General features: G+C 32.7%; 1 protein-coding gene across 2 annotated transcripts in view; it reads right to left on the bottom strand.

Annotated features, from left to right (window-relative positions):
• The window catches only part of KIFAP3 (kinesin associated protein 3), a 141,119-nt gene that overhangs the window by 62,401 nt on the left and 54,054 nt on the right, over window positions 1–24,664 (bottom strand). For both annotated transcript variants that reach the window (XM_045547398.1, XM_045547399.1), the window contains exon 11: window positions 5,968–6,068. In XM_045547398.1, the coding sequence (XP_045403354.1) occupies window positions 5,968–6,068 (101 nt within the window). The remainder of the gene's footprint in view (window positions 1–5,967; window positions 6,069–24,664) is intronic.

Raw genomic sequence — 24,664 nt, 5'->3', positions numbered from 1 at the left:
TTTCTGCACTGAGCAATGAAATGCAAAGAAGTGCTAACATCTTCCAAAAAAAGGAAACTAGAGGAGAAGAAGACTTTAAAGGGAAAATAGTGATTTTGATTTTTAGATACATTGAGTTTAAGTTGCCTATGTGATAGTCCAGCCCAGATATTCAGTAGGAGGTTATAAATACAGGCCTGAGTTTAGAAGAAATGTTTGGACTTGGAGGTACAATTATAGGAATTACCATATGCGACTGATAACTGAAGCTGCAGCCTAAATCCAATCATTTGGGTAAAAGTATAAAAATGAGAAACACTCTAATTGTTTAAAAAAGGTAATTTCCATGTTAAATCATGTATACAAATAATGATAATAAATAATAAAAGGTAAGAAGCAAAAGGTAGGCTACCTATGCCATTTAGCAGTAATCTAGATCTGTCATGATGAGAGACAGTTGCTATAATAAAGGAGAAATGAACAAACTTTAGGCTACAACAGTTTGGAGAAGCTAGTCATTTATTATTGGTAAATCAGCAAATTAAATTAGTGCATATTATATAAAGATATTTTTCTCTCAGTCCAAATTGCTAACAACATATAGAAGTTATTCCTAAAATTTATAACATAAAATTGCTTATGTTTTACCACAGCGCAATACCTTTTTAGAACATGCCTTAATGAATCCTGCACTGTGCCTTATTATATATAGTAAATGAATAATAAATAATTATTTATTTTAGACCCCATTCTGTTAAATCTTGTTTTTATTACTCTCTATCTGGTTCCAGATGACTTCTGAGTTTCAAAAAGGATACATGGTCAACACGTAAAAATAAATCGTTATCTCTATATGCTAGCAATGAACAGCTAGAAACCAAAATTAAAGACACAAACACAATATCACTCCAATTGTTAGGTATAATTCTAACAAAATGTACTGATTTGTATGCTGAAAACTACAAAACACTGTAGCAGATGAACAGTTGGCATGTAGCCTGCCCTTTCCCAGAGGACAGATCTTTAACAACAAATGTTGCCACTGATAGAATCTCTGCATAAAGAATCATTAACACTTAATAATAACTACAGAATAAAAACATCTATGGCAAAAAGCCAATAATATTAATTTACTGTATTTATTTAATATTTCACTACCTATCTGCCAATAACAAATAACAAATAAAATTTCCAATAACAATTACAAATTAATAAAAATGTAGGTGACAATCCTCTAATGAATATAATTATGTTTTTCATACTGTCATTCAAAACCTACTACAGATTTCTTCCAAACTTTTTTATAATAATGAAAATACGTTGTGATGGAAGCAATGCTTTAAGAAGGCAAAATATTTATTGCTAACAAAAATTATTTCATTCAAATCAATCTTTGTAGTATAAAAATTTCCCTTAAAAATGAGGTTACAGGTGATTTGTTTAGGTGAAGATTTTTTACAAAAGTAATTTCATGTTAAATCCTATGTAGAAAGAAATAATCAGGAGCTGGATTTTTAAAAAATAATGCATGGCTTGAAAACTTACCCAACTCCCATCCCCAAATCAAGAGAAATTAGTACTAAATATGAATAGAATATATCATGATATAGAATTAGTTTTTTATAATAAGAAAGAGAAACACTTCAATTTTAATTAAAGCATTCAAATTTAAAAACAATAGCTTAGTGCAAACTCCACATGCAACATTATATCTCTAATTTGACTGCTATCATGGCACTTCAAAAGGAAGCGTAATTGCTGACAACTAAGAAATATTAAAACTAGATTTTTTCTGTTTTGACTATATCCATTGTCATCTTTTACTAATTTAACAGGAAAACACTAAAACGGGTTCAGTCTGTGCAATGAAGAAGCAATAGTGTTCAATCAGACAAGTCCCATATTGAGTATCAGATACCAAAGACCCAGGACTGAAATCACTGTGTCTAGACTCTCTGGCACCTGACTTCACTTATTTACCAGTGACCAGAGGCCAACCCCCACAGCTCTCTGTATTCATGTACACCTCTACCATCCCCACCCCCCTACCCAAACATCTTTGAATGATTATGCCAGAACTTGGCATGCCTCAGGAATCTCTCCTGACTGGCTACTCCCTAACTCTCCTGTTTGAAGTGATGCTCTGGTTTCTGAACTTCAGCAGATAATGGCAGGCAAGAGCAAAGGGGGCTGTCAGAAAGGACGTTTACCAGCATTCAGCTAAAAGAAGTATGCAGATCAAAGAGGGGCCAAATAGGACAACTGTGGTGGAAAACATGTGGATCACTATGAAGATTCTTGCACACTGTTCTAGGGTAAAATATTAAATAACACCATGACATCACTACCTAACCATGTACTTTGATTGGCCATTCTATTACCAATAAATACTTTTATAAGCATCTGGATGGCATTTGCACCTATTTAAACAAAACATGCATCTCAGAGGTCTAAATAACAATGAACTGTTAATGTGTACTTTTAACTATTATTAGAATACAACCATTAACTCCTGGTTATCCCCAAGTATGCTTACCTGAAACAATCTACCCACTGAGACCATTAAGACCATGCATAAAGAAAAACTTGAGCTGGCCCCCAAATTTTGCAGAATAGTGATATAATAGGGAAGAAAATAGAGTGAATTGGATAATTAGAGGCAATAAAGTACAAAGGAAGCAAAATATTGGACAAGATTATGAGATGTGTTGTATATATAATCACCTACTCTGGATGTTAAATATTTTCTAAAAGTGAACACTAATCTAATTATAGGTTTATCTTATAAAACACATACAAGAAAGGCAGTATTTAAACTGGACTACAAATGGATCCAAAATGATAAGAAAGATTTTACTAAGAATATCTTATTTTGTATAGTTATTTACAGTTTATAAAGCACCTTTAAATATATTATCATCTAACATAATTAATGAGTATGACTATATGCCACATTCTTTTTGATCACTGAAACAAATGAATCACTATGAGCTACTGCATTTCTACCTTCAAACTCATTTTAGGCTTGTCTTTGAAAAAATTCATTTATAATACCTGAGGATCTTTATTAAGCAAAAATTAACGTGAATAATTTCAAAGAGAACAGAATATTACATTAACTCTAAGACATTCCCATCTTGGATATAGCTTTCTTTAATAAGTAGGTTAATGAGTTGCTGACACAAATGAGTTTAAAGCCTTACTAACATAAACCTTACTTTGAATAGCCAATATGCCTGAAAGAAGTATATTTTTAATACCTGAAGGAAACTTGGAAATTTCATTGAATTTCTGAATTGCTTTCCATGATTATTTTATTGATATTCTACAATAAACTTGGTACTGAGTAGCAATAAAACCATGTAAACTTTTCCCTAAATATGTCAAAATTGGGCACTATAAAGTACAAGTTACAGGTTGGATGGCACTTTCGGAACAAATATATTCTAGAATATCATTTAGTTTCCTCAAAATATGCCTCATACTAAAAGCTTCAGGATGTTTACAACATAATTTGGTAACATAACCTCACTCAAAAGCTGAAATTTCAAAACAAAAAAAGAAGACAAAAAAAAACCCTCCAAAACCTTGACCCCTGAATGAATTTTAGAAAATTTTGTTCATGAAATATAGATCACAAATGCTCTAAAAACTTCACTACAGACATGTTTGATGTTAGAAAACTGTTGTCCAAGAATAGATGCATGGAAATTGTACTTGAAATGGTATGGGAGAACTTCCTACTTACAAAGTTTTAAATTCCAATAATATCAATGTCTAAAAAGTGACCTAGACAGGCTCTTATTCTGATTTTTTCATTTTAAAAAGTTGCATATATTATATTTGAGATTATATATTCTAAAAAGTATAGGATAACTCCAGTTCAAAATTCAAGATAATAAGTTTTCCACCCCTTCTTGGTTTGCATTTATTTTTCTTTTATTTAATGTTATTCTCTTTAAAATCTAAATCTGGATAAAAACAGTCAATCTTAGCAAGAATATTATTCTTTTCTGGCTGCTTGCCAATTCATATCCTGTAGTCAATGAAGTTCTGACTCTAAATGGGATCGGCAAAGGAACACCCTTTGAAACTGCAAAGCAGAAACCGTTAGAACATATGGAGTGAGACCGTAGTAAATCACCTGTAATCTCCCTTTGACATGGCTACTCTTTTATTGAAAACTTGTTTAACAAAGAGTTTGATTACACTTTGCATTGGCTACAGACTGACATGCATTATCTCTATAAGAAGCTCTGCCATGTTAGATAAGATGTGCTGTATATTTTTTTAGTGATGTCTATTTCCAAAACAAGTATAATTATCCCCTGGTATAAAAGTCTAAGAAATTATCCTTTAGAGTTTATTAATTTTTTAATGGCATGTAGGTAAAGTGTTAAAATTCTGGAATAGCAAATTCAATTTTAGTACTGTTTCACTAGTTTGGAATAAATAGAAAGTCAATTAGAATTAACAAAAAGAGAAATTAATGATCTACCTGAAAACCTAAATGGGACTTTAATATATCAATACATATTAATTATTTTTTAAGTAACATACATTTAATAACTTTTTTAGGCTTACAAGGAATTGTCTAATAGAAGTCTTAAGAAGAATTAATTTAAGAAGTATGACTTGTTCATATTTTTTTAAAGTGTTTTTAAAAGTATGTTATATTTTTATTGTATATTATATATCCTGTAATTTTTATGTTTTAGAAAAACGTTTTATAAAAAACAATGAAATAATAAAAATCAGCACAACCAGTGTTCCAATCATTAGTTATTCAAAGTAATCATGTGTGGTTTAATAAAAATGTCACAATAGTCATTCTGTGATTGTCAATTCCCTAAGAGAAAAATCATGTATATATGGAATCTCTACCCTTATAACAGTCCATGTTAAAAAAAAAAATCAGTAAACTCCTTCAAGACAAATAGACCTAACATACAAAATATATCAAGTAACTGAGTCATAGTAAAAATCTTTCTTGAGAACAGTGCCATAAAAATGAAAGAATTTTGATAAAGCATTTTCCCATCAGAGAATGCAAAGCAGCTAAAACTATCAACCACAAACAAAATTAAAAGGTAAGTTACAAACCTGGGAAATATTTGTAACATGACAAAGAGTTAAAATAGTTATTATATACATTGATCTTATTTACTAATGATAAAAATATCAACAAGCCAACAGAAAAGTTGGTGAGAGACATGAATGATTTGTAACAGAATGTAGATAATAAACATGAGAAAATGTTCAATCTCACCAATATTCATGGAAATGCAAATAAAAAAATAATGAAATATCACATATTTAGAGAATAATATCCAGTTTTGCTAAAAGTGAAATGCTAGTTAGAAATGTAAATTTATGCTTTCTTGGAAGGTATCTTGACCAAAAATGTGTCAAAGACACAACTGTTCATATCTTTTGACTTAGTCATTCTACTTTTAGTAATTGAAACTATAGAAAAAGAGATGTGGATAATCATTTACAAATACGATATTTATTCTACACTATTTTCATTTGCTTACATATGTTTGATTACATGTTTTTATCTGATAAATTGGACAAAAATGTAAACATACATTTTAACAATATTTAAATTATAGTACATCCATACAGTAGATTTTACAACTTGTAGAAATAATTTTTGAAGAATTCAGTGACATAGGGATATACTTATGCTCTATTAACAAAAGAATATATTAAGATGAAAGTTATACATATAGTATATAATACCAATATATTATTTTTTTAAGTATGTATAAAGAAATGTACCAAGATATTAAATAGTTGTCCCTGGGTTTGGGATGACAAAGTTATTTTCATTTTTATACAGTTCTGTACTTTCTAAATTTTCTATAACAAATTTAAATTTATTTATAAGAAGAGAAATTTTTTTTGAGGGAAAGGATTTCTGACAAATCAAGAGAAGAGAGTGAAAAATATATATATCTTAAATGTTTTTCTGAAAACACTTACCTGTGGTATACAGTCAGTGTATGCAAACATTGATTTAACGCGGTCATCCATGCTTATGTGGTAAAGAACACACATTGCTATTTGTTTGTAGCTTTCATTGCCTAGAAATAAGAAATCATAGATATGGTGAGATATATACAGACATAGATTTTTCTTGGTATAACACATTGAAATAAATGCACTAAAACTTTAAAACTATCGAATCAAATCCTTATATAAACTTACTCTGGAAAAAATTTTGAGGTTTCCATTTCAAATCCAAAGTTTGGAACGTATTCATGTTATCTGTGAAACATCGCTAATTTCGAAGACAGAGTGTCTACTTTGCAAGGTATATTTTTGAAAAAAAAAATTAACCACAACTCTAAGAATTAATTGTGTTCAGTAGCCCAATACAGGTTGGGTCATTGGCCTACTCACCCTTATTGTTTTATCAAAATATGTGATTAATATAGTTCATTGACAATGGCAATACATAAGAAATAGTATAGGAAAAAGTATATTTGATTCCTATGAATCAGACACTGGAAAAATCATCCAAATTATGAAAAAAGTAGAACAGTATTTGTAACATAAAAAATATACGTAACTATAAAATGCTAAAGGCTATAAACTGAAGTCTAAAGAATGTGTCAGGTTAAGATTATTCTACTTTTATATACCTTGAAACTGGAAAAATGAAAGTGAATGATATATTATAGACTTGAAAATCTAAATGGGACTTTAATATGTCCTTTAATCCTTCTATCTGCTTTCAGACAGAACATATTCTAAGGACTTATTTATGATATCAAAGTCAGTGATAAAACCCAGAGCTAGAAAAGTTGTTTAATTAAAAGTTTTATCCAAAAATATCCTTTTTAAAAATTCTGGGCTATGAGAAATACTGAAGATATTCCCAAGGTAGTTAGAAATTCTTTAGAGGACGTAAACTTTGGCATTCTCACAAGGCTTATCATAGAACCCATATGGAAGTGGCTTGATACATATCTGCTGATTGATTCTATTTTTAATACTTAAAGATGAAAACTGAAGAAATAAACACATTTAGTCTAAGTTAGAAGCTACTAGTTCTATAAGAGCCTCAGATTTGACACAGAAGCGGTTTACAGAGTTTCAGGAGGTCTTTTAAAAGTAAGTAAAAAATATAGTGACTCTCTATCTCCCAACTTTATTTTGTATATCCTTATCACCTGTATTTTTATTTAATACATAAGCTCTAGGAAAATAAGGACCTTATTCACCGCATTATCCCCAGTACCAAGAATAGCACCTAGCACAAAGTAGGTACTTAATAAATAATTGTTGATTGACTAATATCAAGAATCATACTAAACAAACTACATGGCATTGAATCTTCAAAACAATCTGTCAAATAAGTCTTATTCCTATATTTCAGATGAGGAACCTAAAGTTCAGAGAAAAATAAATACTAGCCACGTAGCCTTATAAGTGGTTGAACAGAGATTTAACATTTAAACACAGGTCTCTCTGATTCCAAAATCTTTACCAGGTTTTGGTACAATACCATTCTTAAACATTATATAGTAAGGTGAAACTCTTTTCCAAGTAAGATACTATTATCAAGTATAAAAGACTGATATACAGATATATGATAGAACAAAACAAGTTTTTAAAATAGAATTGTTTTTACTCCAGACTTTAAGATTTTACATCTTTTAAAATTGTTTGGCTAAAACCTATTTCCTTTTGTTTACAATAGCAATAAAAACTCCTTGGGGTAAAATAAAAACAATTAAAATATTATAATGTTTGTCAGATAAACAGATACCAGTAAACATTTTTACCTTAACTGAAATCTATGGATTCACTTATTCAACTACTTAGAATACAACATATGCAGGAAATACATTTTATATATGTTTTACATTTATCTATTTTTCATGTTTTTCTCTATAGCATTATAATTTACTGAAAAATTACAAAATAGAGAGTCCAAGTCAAATCATATAAGGTAAATTTCATGTCTCTTCTATTGTTGGAAGAGCTTCACTAGACAATCTATGAAGAAGAGAAAGCTGAATTAGAGTTAGAGAGATAGCTCTAAGGACATTGAACTAAATATAAAGTTAAGATATAATACTATGGGAGAAAGTAATATTTAAAATCTTAAGATGAAGACCAGTAAGTCAAAAACACAAGTAATAACTGTACAAAATAAAATATTTTACCACTTATTTGGGGATGACAGTTTTGTTTGGGGATGAGAATTTTATTTGGAGGGAAACTAGACATTTAGTTTTGCTGTATCAGAGTAATATAAATTATTGCTGTATCTATGAACTGTTTTGTACATGTTATTCATCTGAGTATTAGAAATTATTGTAATTTTAGGACTGTTCCCTACACTTTTTATTCTAACACATACCCTTACTGAGTTAATCTTTGGAAGCTATATATATCATAATTAATGATTAATTATATAATTAATGATATATAATAATTATATGTGCATTATATCATTATCTATAATACAAAAATTGTGAAATTACTCCAAATAAGAGAAAAGTAGAGACAAACTAGGTGTGTTCCCAATTGCAATACTTTTGTTCTTGAGATCAGAGCAATTGAAATATGTAAAATTCAAAGATTTTAATAAATCACATTTTTACATTGTTGAAGGCATTCACTTATTCTAGTATAAAGCACACTTGCTATAGGAAACCATATGTATACATAGGATTTCATGATATATAGGTGAAAAATGAAAAATTCCAACTTAATTCCCCAAGGAGGTAGGTATCCCTTATGTTTTGGTCAGACTGTACTTCACAGATACTTCACAGAAATTTGTGGGGTCCCCCCCTGGAATTGAGATATTTTAAAATCTTTTCAAATGAGGTCTTAAAGCAGACTCATATTCTGAAGGCAAGTCTCCCTTTCCCTGCTATTCCACTTATTTTCTGTCTGTCATTCAGCTGTGGGTAAGTTCTAGTCCTACTTAACTTTTCAAAACTATAATTTGAAGATATTTTCTCTATGTAATCGATTCACTGAAAAGTAGGATTCCAAGTCCTGCAACTTATTAAATGATAAAATAGACAAAAAGAAATCAATAATCAATATAAAATAGTTTTCAACATTAAGGTAAATCATTAAAGATTAAAATTCAATGGGAGGCTAGAAATGAAATAGGAAGCTATTCTATGCTTCAGGAAAGTCCATCTGCTGCTGGTGTCAATGAAAGCATTCTAAAAAGCATTGTCCTGAGGTGGTGCATCATTCACATAAGGTGAAAGGAAAGAAAGGCCTGCCTTTAAGACATAAGTAGACCATAAAAAAAATAACAAGGAAGATCCTCTAGAGTTAATGATATATATAGCTTCCAAAGATCAACTCAGTAAGGGTATGTGTTAGAATAAAAAGTATAAAGAAGAGTCCTAAAATTACAGTAATTTCTAATACTCAGATGAATAACATGTAAAAAACAGTTCATAAATATAACAATAATTTATATTACTTTTATACAACAAAACTAAATGTCTAGTTTCAAAAAGTAGGATGTTTCATTCTTCAGCCAGTCCTAATTCTACTCTTGCATACTTTCCCCTTTTCTCTTCACACGCATGGCCAAAGGCGAAATCTCCTTGCAGTTCTCTCATACCTTCCTAATTCTCTGTGATCCTCTACTAAAAAAAACCCTGAATGTCCCCAATTTCCTGTAATCTTTACCTAAAATGATCAGCATACCCACAAGTTTCTGAAAACTAAAGGACTGAAGGAAACAGAAGCTCTAGGTACACAAGGATATGGACAAGCAACCTTTCTTGTACCACAGTTCTTTGAGAGAAGGGAAAAGAGATAGGGTTAAACAAACAATGGTACTTTTCCTATTTTATGATCAGCATACATTTTTTCATTTGCCTTTACAACAATTAAGTAGGTAGGTACTATCTTTGATTTAGAGATGAGGCAATAATATTCACTAAGGTTATGACTCTTTCAAAAAGAAACACAGCTGTGAATCTGGGGTTCAGACCTAGTTCTGACTAAAGCTCATGCATGTACTTTCTACTAAACCTTCTAGGAGGCAGCAGGAAGAGTGAAATCAATAGAGTAAAATCAATAATGCCAAATAAATATAAGCTATCATCATCATTCCCTGGGGCACAGTATAGGAAAGAGATACACCTTGAAGGGACTCTATAGGATCTGTTAGATCTGAGACTCCTGGGAGAAGAGGGTGAGAAAATTGGTTGTGGAGAAGAAAGTAGATGAAATGCAGAAACGCACTCAGATATTTCTCAGAGGACCTATGCCTAGACATAGTAGGCTACAATGGATGATGGAAGTTCTTGACAGGAGCAAACTGCATTATCCCCCAAGCAGTTCTGAGAACTAGACCTATAGCAGCCTAAGTTCTGAAACTCATTCTCACTAAATTGGACAATAACTGCTACCAATCTATTTGATATCATAAAAAAAACAAGGTTGCAAGAAGCTTAAAAGGTGGATAGAGTGACAGAAACAGTACCATAACATTATGGTTAAGAGATCAGGCCCTGGAGGCAGACTGGGTCCAATCTGTGGCTCTGCCACTCACTAGCTATTTGGCTTTGTGAATGTTATTTAAATTCTGTGCTTCGGTTTCTTCATCTGTAAAAATGGAATAATAACTACCAACATCAAAAGGCTGTTATATGAGGATTAGGTGAGAGAATCCTGGTAAAGCCATTAGCATTGTGTCTGACACACAATAAACCAATTAAATAAGTATCATTTCTTATTATCATTACTATGTTGACAATAACATTTTTCTGTGTTACCAACAGAACAGTACTGTCATGTGTTCCTAATATATATGCTGCTTTGTGTTTTTCTATCCTCAAGACTAGAACTGTAGTTAGAGGTAAAGTAGGTTTGAGAGGCAGCCAAGATTTCACTGAGACAGGGTTCAGAGGTATATTCTGAGCCTGAGGCTGAGCCACTTGTCCTTCTACCTAGTCATTTTCCTATAAAGCTTTGCTGTTCCTAAAGTAGGGGCTTAGGAGAGTCATCTTACACCAAGGCTCTATTCAGTGACCTGTAACTAACCCATCATCATTCTCTCATTCTCATAGAATTATAAATTCCTTAATAAACAAAATGTAAGAAACGAAAATGATCTTCTCCTCTTCCCTTCCTCCACGCATACATTGCGAAATCTTTCCTCCTTTCATGCTTCCTTATTTGTAATGGAATTTACCTGAACTCCTAAAGTGGGCAATGGTCATGGAGGTGATGGGCTGCCAAGTAGATGAAAGGACAGAGAGAAGTTTGAGGACAAAATCTCACAATTAGCTACCCTGTTTCATTTACCTTTAAATAGCATGTTTTAGGCAAATAAAACCTATACAAGCAGAGGTGTTTTCTCCCATGTTTGAGCTGAGCACAACTAAAAGAAACGGGGAATTACAACTACTGTTGCACCAGAGATATTTTTTTTCCTTGAGGGAACAGTGTGAAAGGAAGTGATGACAGAGAAAGGTGACTATAATATTGTATTCAGGGGTTTATCTAACTCAGGTTGCTGATGTGTCTTCTAGATTTTGTCTGAGTAAAGGTTCTAGAATTCAAACAATTAATTTAAAAATACCTATAAAATTAAATTTTCCTCCTTTTATATTTATTTAGGGAATGAAAAAGAGATATAAACTGACATTTGGTCTTTTATTCAGGAAAAATATGTACATATTTTATAAATGGTCTTATTACCCATATATTACCTTGATGGCTTTAGGTCGTATCCTACTGTTACAAATCACATATTTTCCTTCTCCCCTAAAGAACTACAATATATGAATCAAGACTACAGTCTATAAACCACAGGAATCTTATTCACCTAATCCTAAATGATTATATACATGATTAATTGCTTGATAAAAATGCAGCCTATAACTTCTTGGCATCTAGCAGATATCTGACAGCTACAACAAAAGGACAAAGCATTTTAGAACAAAAGTGAATAACTAGAGTGGGAAGATGTCTGGAAATAAGCTGAATTCATCTATTCAAACACAGCTGTGCACAGAAAGTGATGGCTCTTTGGCAACCGGCATTTATTATTATGACTTAAAGGCTAATTTGCAGATCACATAGCAATAAATAGCCATTAGAGAGATTAAGTGGCCTAAGTAAAATTAAGAGCTTATCCTTTATCGAAAGATATGAAGTCTTCTTCATTCACTGGAAGAAAGAATATCTGAGTTCTTACAAAATAAATCTCAAGAAAAAAAATCTTATATACCCTAAATGAATTTCTCCAAGAAATTAAGGGTTAGAAGGTATCATTTTCCCAAAAATATTCACGACTAGAAGCTATAAACTCTTGCTAACCAACTGTGATTCCTCTACATCCTACAAAGGCAGGCATTTCAAAAGGACTCCTTTAAGACTTATAGACATCAATTATTTCCTAATGGCATCCCAAGTAAAAACAGGTTGCCAAAAGTCAGTACGCTGGCATAGCACCAAAGGCTCTGTGAATTTTGAGCAGAGCAGTGAAAAGACTGAATATCTTGAGAACTAGGTCCTTAATGACTGGAAGTGGATTAGTCAAATCTGTTCAAGTAATAAGGGCAGGGTAGGGAAAAAAACGGCATAGTCATTATGATTCCTTTGGTATTTATGGTAATAAACATGAATCACGATGAACTCACTGGCTATTAAATGCAAAGGTCATAAGTACTTCGATAGGATTTCCACAGGAATTCACCGTTAATTAGCTGGATCATTATTTGAAAGTGTTACTGAATTATCCTAGCATTTGTGTAGCCATTCCCCAAAAATTGGTCATTCCCAGCTGACGGCAGTTAATGCCTTAACAAACTGGTCATTAACTCCAGTAACTGATTTTGTGGGAATTATTGCACTTATAAAGTACATTCAAGAGTTTATAAGAAACATTGCATCTTTTTTTTTCTTTTTTACAAAAATTTACAGCTGTAGTTCAGCTGGAGCAGCTGAAGGAAAAAAACATCAGCTCTCTGGGCTGCTCTCAGGATCGATTTTCTGCCAATTAAAGGGCAGAACACATGCTGATGGATTTGAATTTTAAAATATCTTCACTTTTTTCATCTCTAAAGTGATTAGTAAAAACACCATTCAGCTACTAATTTTGTAAGACACTTGGGATTTTCCATTCACAGTTTAGTCAAGCAGAAATATGAGTTCTGAGTACCAGAACTCACAGCCAAATTTCCGCTTCAGCAGTAGACCTAGCCCAAAACTTTGTGAAAACAGAGTGAGAACACAAGTTATGGGCCACATTATTAGCCAGATTCTCATTCCCTTCTACACTCCATGTCTTCATTCAAAGTAGAACACTCCCTTTGAAGTCACAAAGGCTCCATGCAAAGATAACAGAAGTGGGAATACAAGCACACCTATATTAGAATAGAGCAGCATTAAGGTGATATATTACCCCTGGAAAGTCTATATGAATACAATATGCTTCAAAAATCACAGGTGTCCTTAAATTTACTATGGAGTTAGAGCTCTTAAAACCCTATCAATATAACAAAAATGCCACAGGCAAAAACCATCACCTAAAAGATAATTGCAACAATTCTGGAACATGTTGACTATCTCGAAATACAAAAAAAAAAAAATATATATATATATATTGAAGGTATATTAGAACATCTTTGATGTTTCCATATAATTTTATGGTTAACTTATTATAACATATATGGCAGATACATAACCAGTATGAATAGATAGCCTTAGTTTAAACTTGAATTTGGACAGATCAATTTTTAAGATAGCAACTATACAGGATGATCTTCTGTTTTATAATAATACATTTGTCAAATCTAATAAAGATTTGAGATGAATAGGTAAAAACCAATAGTTTTTAACCAAGAGTTAAGGGTAAAAATGACAGAATTTATAGGTTACAATGATCAGTATGAAAACATCAAGTATAGTTTTTGTGATACGGTGGTGCATGGAGAGGTAACCAAATAATTCTGTGTCCAATTATTTAAAAGTATGAGACATTGTAATTGTAAATCTACCATTCAGCTAAAAATCTGTCTATTTTAAGAGCTATTCACTAAATGAGTGCTCTAATATCCAACACTTTAGATGGAGTTATATTATTTTTAATATGTACAACTATACATTTTGCCACGTAGCTTATTTTTAATGTCTTCAATTATTTTATTACCTCATCTGTAGAATTCTCTTATCACATCCAGAAAATACAACTTATTTGCAATAAACCCTACAAAATATACATACTTATGGTACAAATGATAAGGATCAAAATAAAGCCCTTAACAATGACTGCTTTCTAGCCTACAGTTCTATATCATTGACCTAATGTGTTTTGACCAAATTTTACCATCTAGAAATGGAGACACCCCAGGCAATATTCACACACACAGTATTGGAACCAGCTGGTGATAGACGAATCTTAAGAAAAAAGGCTTCTTGATTTAATTGGGAAAACAGGAGGAAGCATAAATTTTACTGCCATTAATAACTTCAAGCAATCTTGATATGACTCTACCTCACCCTAACGGCGAGACATATGCTTTCTGTTAAAGTGTTTGCCACATCTGACCCCTATTGTTTGCTCACTTGATCAGGTAAGAAAATGTAGGTTTATTTATAGGATAAATGAGGCCTATTAAAATTGAGAAACAGTGCAGTAGTCTATGAGGATTTGTGTTCTGAAACAGATGTGTGAAATTCCATAACAGTTTGGTAATAAACAGGCCAAACCAAGTTATTGAAAAAAAAAAAACAAACAAAATTTTACATTTCTTAAAGAAACCATCATAAAGGCAACCTAGTTTCAGAAAAATGGAAAACACCTCTTACTTGGAAAACATAGTATTCTGACCATTTCCAAACAATTTTTAATAGACAAGTCAGAAAAGGCCATTTACAAAATATTGCACTCTTCACAAAATAAAGACAAATTTTATTTCTTTATGATGTTGATAAATTAAAAATTAAGTCATATTAATATATAATGAAAAAAGTGAATTTATAGCAGTACAGAAAAATTTCAAAGGTGTTCAGAACTTAACTTTATCAGTTTTCTCTTAAGAACATATGACAGAATGGTCAAAGGAAATAACCCTTAATAAATAACCCTTTCCACGTGATCAAAGTTTAGAGTCCAACAGTATGTGCTCTGGTGATCTCTAATAATAAGGGAAATCAGACTTGTCTAAACCGGAAGAAATCAAACATTTATCACTTAACTCTTGACCTGGTCTGACTCCCTACATGCTGATGAAATCTTTCTACAGCCCTGTAAAAGGCCCTGAAACCCATATTACCTAAATGTAATTCAGACAAAAAATGAACCAGGTGTCATGCTTACTCTCAAAACCAATTCTGGGTCTACTCACAGAATACAGAAACATTGATATCAACTTGGAACACCTTAGAAACACTAAAATTTGTCTTCCAATGAAGACAATATGGTATAACATTACTCTGACTAAAATATGGACCTTTTTGAAATGATTCATGCAAAATTGTGAAACAGGCCTGACATGTACTATTGAATCTAGGAATCCCAATTTTCCTGCCATAACCAATAACATTAATTTCTGCACAAACCAGCCTTGCAAACTGGCATAGACTTACAACTCTTAAACTTAAAAGAATCAAAATTTATACAGATAGAAATTTGTATCAAAATTTAAATGATGGCTCAAACTTTCATACTAGTAGTATTCAGTGCCATGCATATATCACTGACCAGTGAGAGTCCCGTCATTAAAGGACAACTTTAAGATGGCTGAGTTAGTTAATTTTTTTAGTTAACTTGCACATAGGTTCATAAATTATATGTGAAAGTGCTTAATACAAATTAAGCACCTGATGAATATTTATTATGAATCTTGATTTACAGTTATTATAATAATTATAGAAAAGCTTAGCAATATCTATTGATAACACTACTAATTCCTCAGTTTTAAGGAAACATTCTCATCTCTGCTTATAAATGAGCCAAGGATGTATACCAAGGCAGAGTAATTACTGATATTTAGTTCAACATTATATGGACTTTTGAATACTTTTAAAGAAGAGTTTGCTAATCTAGGAGTAAACATGTTATTTCAGCTATTAGAACAGTGCTTCTCAAACTTCCTGTGGTGGACCAGGTTTTTATTTGTCCTTCTAATATGTCAAGGAACAATACTTTAGTAAAGCATAATAAAATGAAATTAAAAAATACACAAAATAGAAGTCCAAAATTTTTATTACATTCAGCAGATATAATCTTATTCGGTCAAATTGTTATATGTGTCTAAATGCTTACTTTCAATTTCTGGACTTAACTCATTATAGACCAGTAACAAATATACCAAGTATTGGTCTGTGGACCACATTTTGAGTATCACTGTATAGAAGACTCCTGTCCCAAATTACACAATTCACTAAAGAAAGCTATGTAAGTGAAATTAAGATGTTATTTCAATGTTTAAAACAAATCTATGACCAGGCCTAAAAATACTAAAAACTGTGCAGAAAACTGTTTTCTGTGTTCCTGATCTCTCATTCAGCAACCATTAGCTCCTCAAGTCTTTCCCTTCCTTTTCTATCTCCTAATGGTAACTAACATTTGCTTAGGGCTTTCTACTTAATGAGATAAATACATGTTTATTCTCTCACCTGATTCTCAGAACAGTGCTGTGAGATAGGTCCTATTTTATACACTTATTTTCTAAACAAGATAAGTCAGTGAAGATCATCGGAATTGCCTAAAGTCACTCAGGTAATAAAGGGTGAAGGGAAGACTCAAGCCCAGCTCTTTTGATGTTCATTCCTTTCACGTGTTCCTTTCATACATCTAACCACACTGTGTCAGACATTGTTCTAGACATTAGGGATATAGAAGTGAATAAAACTGATGCAATTTCATATTTTCAAGGAGCTCACAGTCTTTGGGGCCTGGTAGTGGTGGTGGGAGGTGGATGGTACAGAAATAATAAACAAAATAATTAAATTTACATTTTGTGGTTATTAAGTACTACAGAGAAAAATATAACAGGACAAGGGTAAAGAGAACATCAGGACCCAGGGTTTAAAATCTTTAATAGGGCAACCAGGGAGTAAAACCTAAAAGAGGTAAGGGAATAAGACATGCAAAAACTAGGGAAGAACATTCTGGGCAGACAGAACAGGAACTGCAAAAAATCTTGAAGTAAGACTGTTGTCTGCTGGGTTCAAGGAATAGTAAGGAGGATGATATTCCCTCAGCAGAGAGAACAAGAGAATATTAGAATAGGCAGTCACAGAGGTGAGGAGACAGGACAGAACATATAAACCCTGTAGGTCACTATAAGGACTCTGCCTCTTTCACTATGTGAGATGGAAAGTCATTGCAGAGTTTTGACCGGAGAAGAACTTAAATTTTAATAGGATCACTCTGTGTGCTGTGTTAACAAAAGACTGTGGGGCAAGGGTGGAAGTACAAAGAAGAGTTAGAACATTACTATATTAAGGAAAGAGAAGAGGATGTTTAGGACCAGGGTGGTAGCAGCCATATTTTGAAAAATAGAGCTGACTGGATTACCTGACAGATTGAATAAAGGTTGGGAGGGAAAGAAGAGTCAAGGATAACTCCTCCAGTTTTGGTCTGGTTAACTAGAAAGCTGAAATTATCATTTATTGAGATTAGAAAGACCATGAAAATAGTGAGTGGATTTAGGTGAGGGTAGGGTAGAGATCAGAAGCTTAATTTTTAACCTGTTAAATCTCAGATGGTAATGAGGCATTCAAGTGGTAATGTCTGAAGTAAGAAAATCAGAGAGGAGGCTGGGTGAGTACAGAGAAATGGTCCAGGAATGAGTACAGAGAAAAAGTCCAAGGACTAATGCCCTGAGGGGCATTCTAATGCTTAGAGTTTGGAGAGTTGAGGTAGAAGCAGAAAAGACCAACAAGTACTGAGTACTTATGACGAAAATTGTTAAGAGTACTTGTCCTGGAAAACGAATGAAAAAAGTTAAAGGAGGACAGAACTGTAACAAACGCTGCTCATAGGTTGAGTAATATGAGTACTGGGAATTGACCATTGGATTTAGCAATGTGCAGGTGACTGGAACTTGACCACAGCAGTGTGATGGAGTGTTTGTGTGGGAGGTGTGGGGTGAGGGTGATAGCTTGATTAGAAAAGATTCAATATTGTGTAGAACAATGAGGGGATGGGAGGAGAGAAAAAAAAAGAGAAAGGAGAGAAGGGAGAGGGGCGATGGAGACAGGAGAGGGAGATAGATGGATAGACAGATGGGGAAGGCAATAGAGAAAGAGAGGTAGAGAATGTAAAGAGAGGGGATATGAATGAATATGAAAGAGAAGAGGGAAACTGAAGTAAGTAAATGAGGATAACTCTTTTGAGGAGAGTTGAAATGGGAAGAAAAGAAATGGTATGATACCTGGAATGTAAAAGAATTGCGAGACAAGAAGAATCTTTTTAAGATGGAAGAAACAACAGCTTATTTGTACGATGATGGAGATGATCCACCAGAGAGGGAAAAATTAATGATGCAAGATAGAAAGGACACTTGTTGGAGCAAGAACCTTGAATAGGCAAGAAGGAACAGGATAGGAGGGATAGGAGGGAATATTGGCCTATGCTAAGAGTACAGTATACTCCGTAACAATGGGAGAGAAGGCAGATCTGCATACAAATGGAGATGTGGCCATAGGAATTCATGGAAGTTCTCTTCTGACCACTTCTATTTTCTCAGCAAAATAGGAAGCAAGGTAATGAACTGAGAATGAAGATGAGAAAAGAGGTAATGGATTTTTTTTTTTTTTGAGACAGAGTCTCGCTTTGTTGCCCAGGCTAGAGTGAGTGCTGTGGCATCAGCCTAGCTCACAGCAACCTCAAACTCCTGGGCTTAAGCGATCCTACTGCCTCAGCCTCCCGAGTAGCTGGGACTACAGGCATGCGCCACCATGCCCGGCTAATTTTTTCTATATATATTTTAGTTGGCCAGATAATTTCTTTCTATTTTTAGTAGAGACGGGGTCTCGCTGTTGCCCAGGCTGGTCTCAAACTCCTGACCTTGAGAGATCCACTCGCCTCGGCCTCCCAGAGTGCTAGGATTACAGGCGTGAGCCACCGCGCCCAGCCCAGAGGTAATGGATTTTTGATGAGAAAGAAGAGGAATAAAATTCTCACCTAGGAGAGAATGACCAGAATGAGAAAATGTAGTATGACTGCTAGGCAGCATTAAAATTGGTTAATTATCCAGAATGTAGTATATGCTGCTGTTCCCCTATGTTCAAGGTCTCCCATCTCCATCCTCCTACACCATGCCATTTCTCCCCCAACTTCTTTACAAAGCACCAAAGAAACTGATAAGAATGATTCTCACTAAGATAAAAGTGGTTAAACATTCAGATGCCCAAAGGGAACAGTATAGGCAATACAACTAAATATCTTAGTATCAGAGAAAGTGAAGGTTATCATTGGGGGAAGAGAGGGTTTGGGGTCCTGCCTAGACATCCAAATATAAAATTAGGAAAATATATTTTGGCCAAACCAAACATGTCTTCTAGATGAATCTGAGCTGCTAATTTGAGAATCCTGGTAAATTATTACTACCAGGATTGCTTGCATTCAAAAGGAATTAAAAGCTTTAAAGAGTACTCAAATTCACTGGTTTTCAAAATGTGGTCAAAGGACACCTGAAGGGGGTCCACAAAGTCACATCATTTTTTAAGAATACTAATATAATATTTTCCTTTTTTCAAAAAACTCTCATTCTCTCATATAGTTGAGTTTTCAAGAGGCTACATGACATATGACATCACAACAGATTGCTCATGCAATAGGAGAGCCAAATATGTTGTCTGTTAAGCTTGATTGACTTTAAAGAGATTTGCAAAATTTAAAACAAGGCCATTCTTCTCACTAATATTTTTTTGTTTTATAAAATAGTTATTTTTCCTAAAAATATTTAGGTTAATATGTGACAGGTTTATTTTGTTATTTAAAAATAAGTAAATATTAAAATTTTTAAATATAATAAATATCCCTAAATACAACTCCCCATGAACAAAAGCTCTATGAGGTCCTTAATAATTTTTAAGAATTTAAAGGGACCCTGAGATGAAGAAGGTTGAAAACTGATGCTCTAACCATTGAATTCTTACAATCATCTAATGGACAGGAAAGATGTACCAGATAGAGATATTTTGGAAAGTAGTAGTCTATTTTTATTTTAACAAATGTAAAAATCCACATATGTAGGATGAGACTTTATATTTTATAAGGTTTATTCTCCTAACTTTAAATTCCTTTGAAAATCAAGGTAACATTTTAAAAGCTGACTTGCAAACTTGAAACATTATTCAATTTAAAATGTACGCCAATACCACTCACAACAGAAAAAACTGTAAATAAACTCCAAATTGTCCAAAAGAGTTCACCAGCGAAATCTGTCAGATTTTTTTTTTTTACTATTAAGTATGCGCTCTGTAAAACACTGCCTCTGCCACTATGTGATGTAACCTTTAACCAAGAACCGATGTCATAATGAACGAGACCCTTCCAAAGAACTCATTTCAACTGGGTTTTTGTGCTAACATCATCCCTAAGCATGTTAAACAATTCTCAGTTTATGAAATTGCTTATTAAGCCAAAGCAACTGAGAGGTGCAACAAAATATTTGTCTGAAGTATCAGACACAAAGCTAGGAAGATTTAATTTTTCAAGTTGCCTTTGAAACACTATCAATACATTCTCCAGGGTACTGAAGAATACACTATGACAAGGAATTTCCTCACCATCTCCCAACCCAGAATACTCTGACATAAGGAAGCACTCTTGAGACACATCAAGGTTAAATGGCTTAAGGACTTTTGACAAGGAAATTTTTTTTGACAACCTGATTCTTAGATGAGCTAAAAAAATCTTTAAGCACTTTAAAGTTAACTCTAATACCATAAAAAAAACCTGAAAAGACTGTCTTAACAATTAGTTAAGAAAAGCTATGCTTTCTAGGTCCAGTTCAATTTGCATATAATCACATTTGCTGAAACCTCTGGCTATGACAGATCTCCCAGATGGTAATATTAAGTTACCAGACTTAAGAAACTACGTGTCAAAGTATAGGAATGATAGAAATGAAAAGATTTATAACTGATAGTGAACTAAGCAGAAATAAATTTAGGATCCTTATGAAATCTCAGGAAAATAACATGCCAAAAGATAAAATAAGAAACAACTTTGGTAACAGTTAATAAAAGGAAAACAAAGGAATATTTAGATATAAGGTTTTCCCTGGAACCAATTAAATTTTTTGAAACATTTTGAGAAATAACACCTTTTTTTCATGCTTAGAAAGAGATCAATACTTTTCATACAAATCAATTCGAGGATAAGATATAATATTTTAAATAATGATTTATATTCTTTATTAATCCCTTTTTGTATCCCTGATATCAAAAGAAAAAGCTAAATTCAAAATTTCTAAATGAAATGCTTTATGTGATAAAACAATATTAAAATAATTTTGGTTCTCTTGACTTACAGTTCCCTCAGAGCTTCACATGGCGAAAGAATTAACTTCTCTCTGCCTTTAATAATTATTCAGATCACAAAACCTTCTTTAATTATATATTTTTTCATTCTCCAAGTAAACTTTGAGGAAGGTTACAGAGCAATTAACATAAATCTCACAACAGCAGGGGTCGCAGTGTACTAGTTAAATGTTTCAGGAAACAGAGAAGGTGATTAACTGTTCACATTGCGTAGATTTATCAGAGCCTAGAAGATTCATGATTCATTGTACTCTAGTTAAAATAATCTATTTTTAACTATAAAAAAAGATTTTCCAATTATGGGGATGCCAAATTATAATAAAGAAAACCTACTTAAAAGCTGATAGCAGTTCTAGTTGAAATAGCATAAAAACCACTTCTGAAAAATTCTACCATACGTATAGCACTACAAAAGTATTTCTGCACCTTTTGGAAATTAAGTAATTACATACTGAAAAATTCTACCATATATATGAGACCTACAAAAGTATTTCTGCACCTTTTGTAAATTAAATAATTTCTATATATGTAATGCATAATTCTTTAATTCAGTCATCTGTCAACTTGAACATATATTAAATACCGAGTTTATTTCTGAAGAAAAAAGCAAACTGATCACTGAAGTTCTACTGCATGCTCTTTAATTCCTTCTCCATTAATACAATGAAGAAAACTACACTCCAAATTCTTTAAATATTTGATTTACAGAAAGTTTTGTTCCATTTTTCTTTAAATTTCAATTCCATGAAATCGCTTCAGGTACTTCCCCCCCCCAAAAAAAAAACCGAAAAATGAAAATAATTTAGATTATCTACTATTTAATACATTAAAAATCAATTAAAAATAAAACAAAACTTAAAAAAATCCAGCAGAAACAGTGATATTTCTTAAAGTTTGAAGGGAAAGAAGTCTAATCACCTCTTGTAGTGATATAATTGGGACATAATCAATGAGCAGGTGATAACTAGCATAGAAAAAAGGAATAAAATAATAAAATACAAAGTATGCACTGCATATAGGAAAGGTAAATACTGTTTTGTGAACATTTTTGTTTAGTTACATATGCTAAACAAAATATATATCATAAATAATATATATTGTATATTGACATACACACATGGATACACAAACATATATACATCACATACACATGTGAGTGGTATTGGGTTGCAATGTAAAATATATCTTACTATGGATTGAGGTAAAAATGTTAGAAAGTCACTGTTCTAGATAGATGAATGTTTTCTATTCCTTTAAAATCCATGCCTTTTTTAATGTAGCTTCCTTACTTTGTCTTTTGTATAAGCACAGTGGCCAAAGATTATAGATGTTAAATGTATTACTGAATTACTCAACTGAGAAGTTTAGCTTATGGTGTTAGGAGTTAGTGATTTAGTTTTCTACACATTTAAAATATACATTAACAAATGTAAAAATGATCATTCCAGTAACATCAGGAAATCAATTATACACTAAATGCATTTTCTTTGAACATAGCGGAGAGCCACAAACAAGCAAAATGAGTTTCTTCAGAGTCAAGGTCCATGAAATAAAGCTCAAGAACATTACCAGGAATAGAACCCTTGGGACATTCATTTGGAATTCATTTCTTAAAAAATATACAGTTCAAATAAGCTCAGTTGTCGGTTTCCAAGACCACAGGGATTAGAAATATATCATTATAGGAGAGGAAAATTGCTGCTATAGAAATGCTGTTGGTGTAGAAGAAATGAAAAGTGACAGCCAAGGACAGGGGGAAACAGAAAAACTGTATATAGAAATTAAAAATATGTGGCATTCTGGGGCCATTTAGCAAGGGGAAATCCTTGAGCACAGTAATAACACAGCCCTGTATACTTATCTTCAGACTTGCAAACTTAAATAATTGATAATAAAAAACAATAGCCATACACATATAGCTCTTGAACCCAGGCACTCTGGCTCCAAAGCCCCTGCTTTTAACCACTGCACTATACTGCTTCTCAATAAAATTTTATTAATAAATAGTATTCAAGGTATTAAAGTGACTTCAAGAAAATATTTTAGAAAACAAAAATATAATTGATTTTTAAAAGACCTGCTATAAACAGAATGTTTATGTCTACTCAAAATTCTATGTTGAAACCTAATCTTCAATGTGATAATATTTGGGGCTGGAGGCTTTGTGAGGTGATTATATCATGATAGCAGAGCCATCTTGTATGGGATTAGTATCCTTATAAAAAAGACCTCAGGGAGTTCTCTTACCCTTCCGCTATGTAAAGACACAGCTAAAAGACAGCTGTCTGTGAACCAGGAAGTGGGCTGTCACCAAACATCAAATCTGTTGGCACCTTGATCTTGGACTTCTCAGCCTCCAGAACTGTGAAAAATAAATTTCTGCTGCTTGTAAGTCACCCAGTCTATGGTATTTTGTTATAGCAACCTGAAGGGCTTAAGATACCTTCCTCTGAAATGATTAAATACCCTTAATATGCAAACCTTAGAACACTTTGCTTATCAGAAAAGACCCATTTCTAGATATCTATCTTTCTGTATTCTATGTATTTTGACAGTAATGTCACATATTTATAATTTCCTAACATTTACTGCATTATCTCATTTAACTCTTCCTTATTAATATGTACCATTATTATCTACATACTGAGATATAGTCTCAGTAATTGCACAATATTACACAGCTGGTATCTGATGAAGCCAATATTCAAAGTAATGTAGTCTGACTCCATAACCCTTGCTTTAATTAATGTGCTCTGTGCTACCATATTTGCTAGATGGACTGTGTATGGTAGGATTTGCTATGTCTCAGGACATACTATTTAAGAAATTCTGGTAGTCCTGGAAAGTCAAAAATAACTTTCGGGATCATTTGGCAGCTTGTTCACCATGTTCCAGTTTTACTCCTTCTAGGTATCTACCCACTCCCTTGAAGTTAGGCGTGCTCTTGCTTTTGTCAAGAGAATATAAACAAAAATGCTATTTGCCATAGCCTTTAAGAGTGGAAGCCTTTAAGAGTCTTATAATTCTCCATATTTTCTGTTCTGCATTTCCTAGTGCCATGGTGACCTAGAGGCTTTATTAGTCTGGGTCCTTGACTGATGCTAACATGGACCAGTACTTCCTAGTCGCCCAGAATGGACATATGAGTAAGATATAAACCTTTGTTGTATTTTAA

This window comes from Lemur catta, chromosome 3, assembly GCF_020740605.2.
Source record: "Lemur catta isolate mLemCat1 chromosome 3, mLemCat1.pri, whole genome shotgun sequence".
Taxonomy (NCBI): domain Eukaryota; kingdom Metazoa; phylum Chordata; class Mammalia; order Primates; family Lemuridae; genus Lemur; species Lemur catta.
This window is presented reverse-complemented; position numbering and strand designations above follow the sequence as displayed.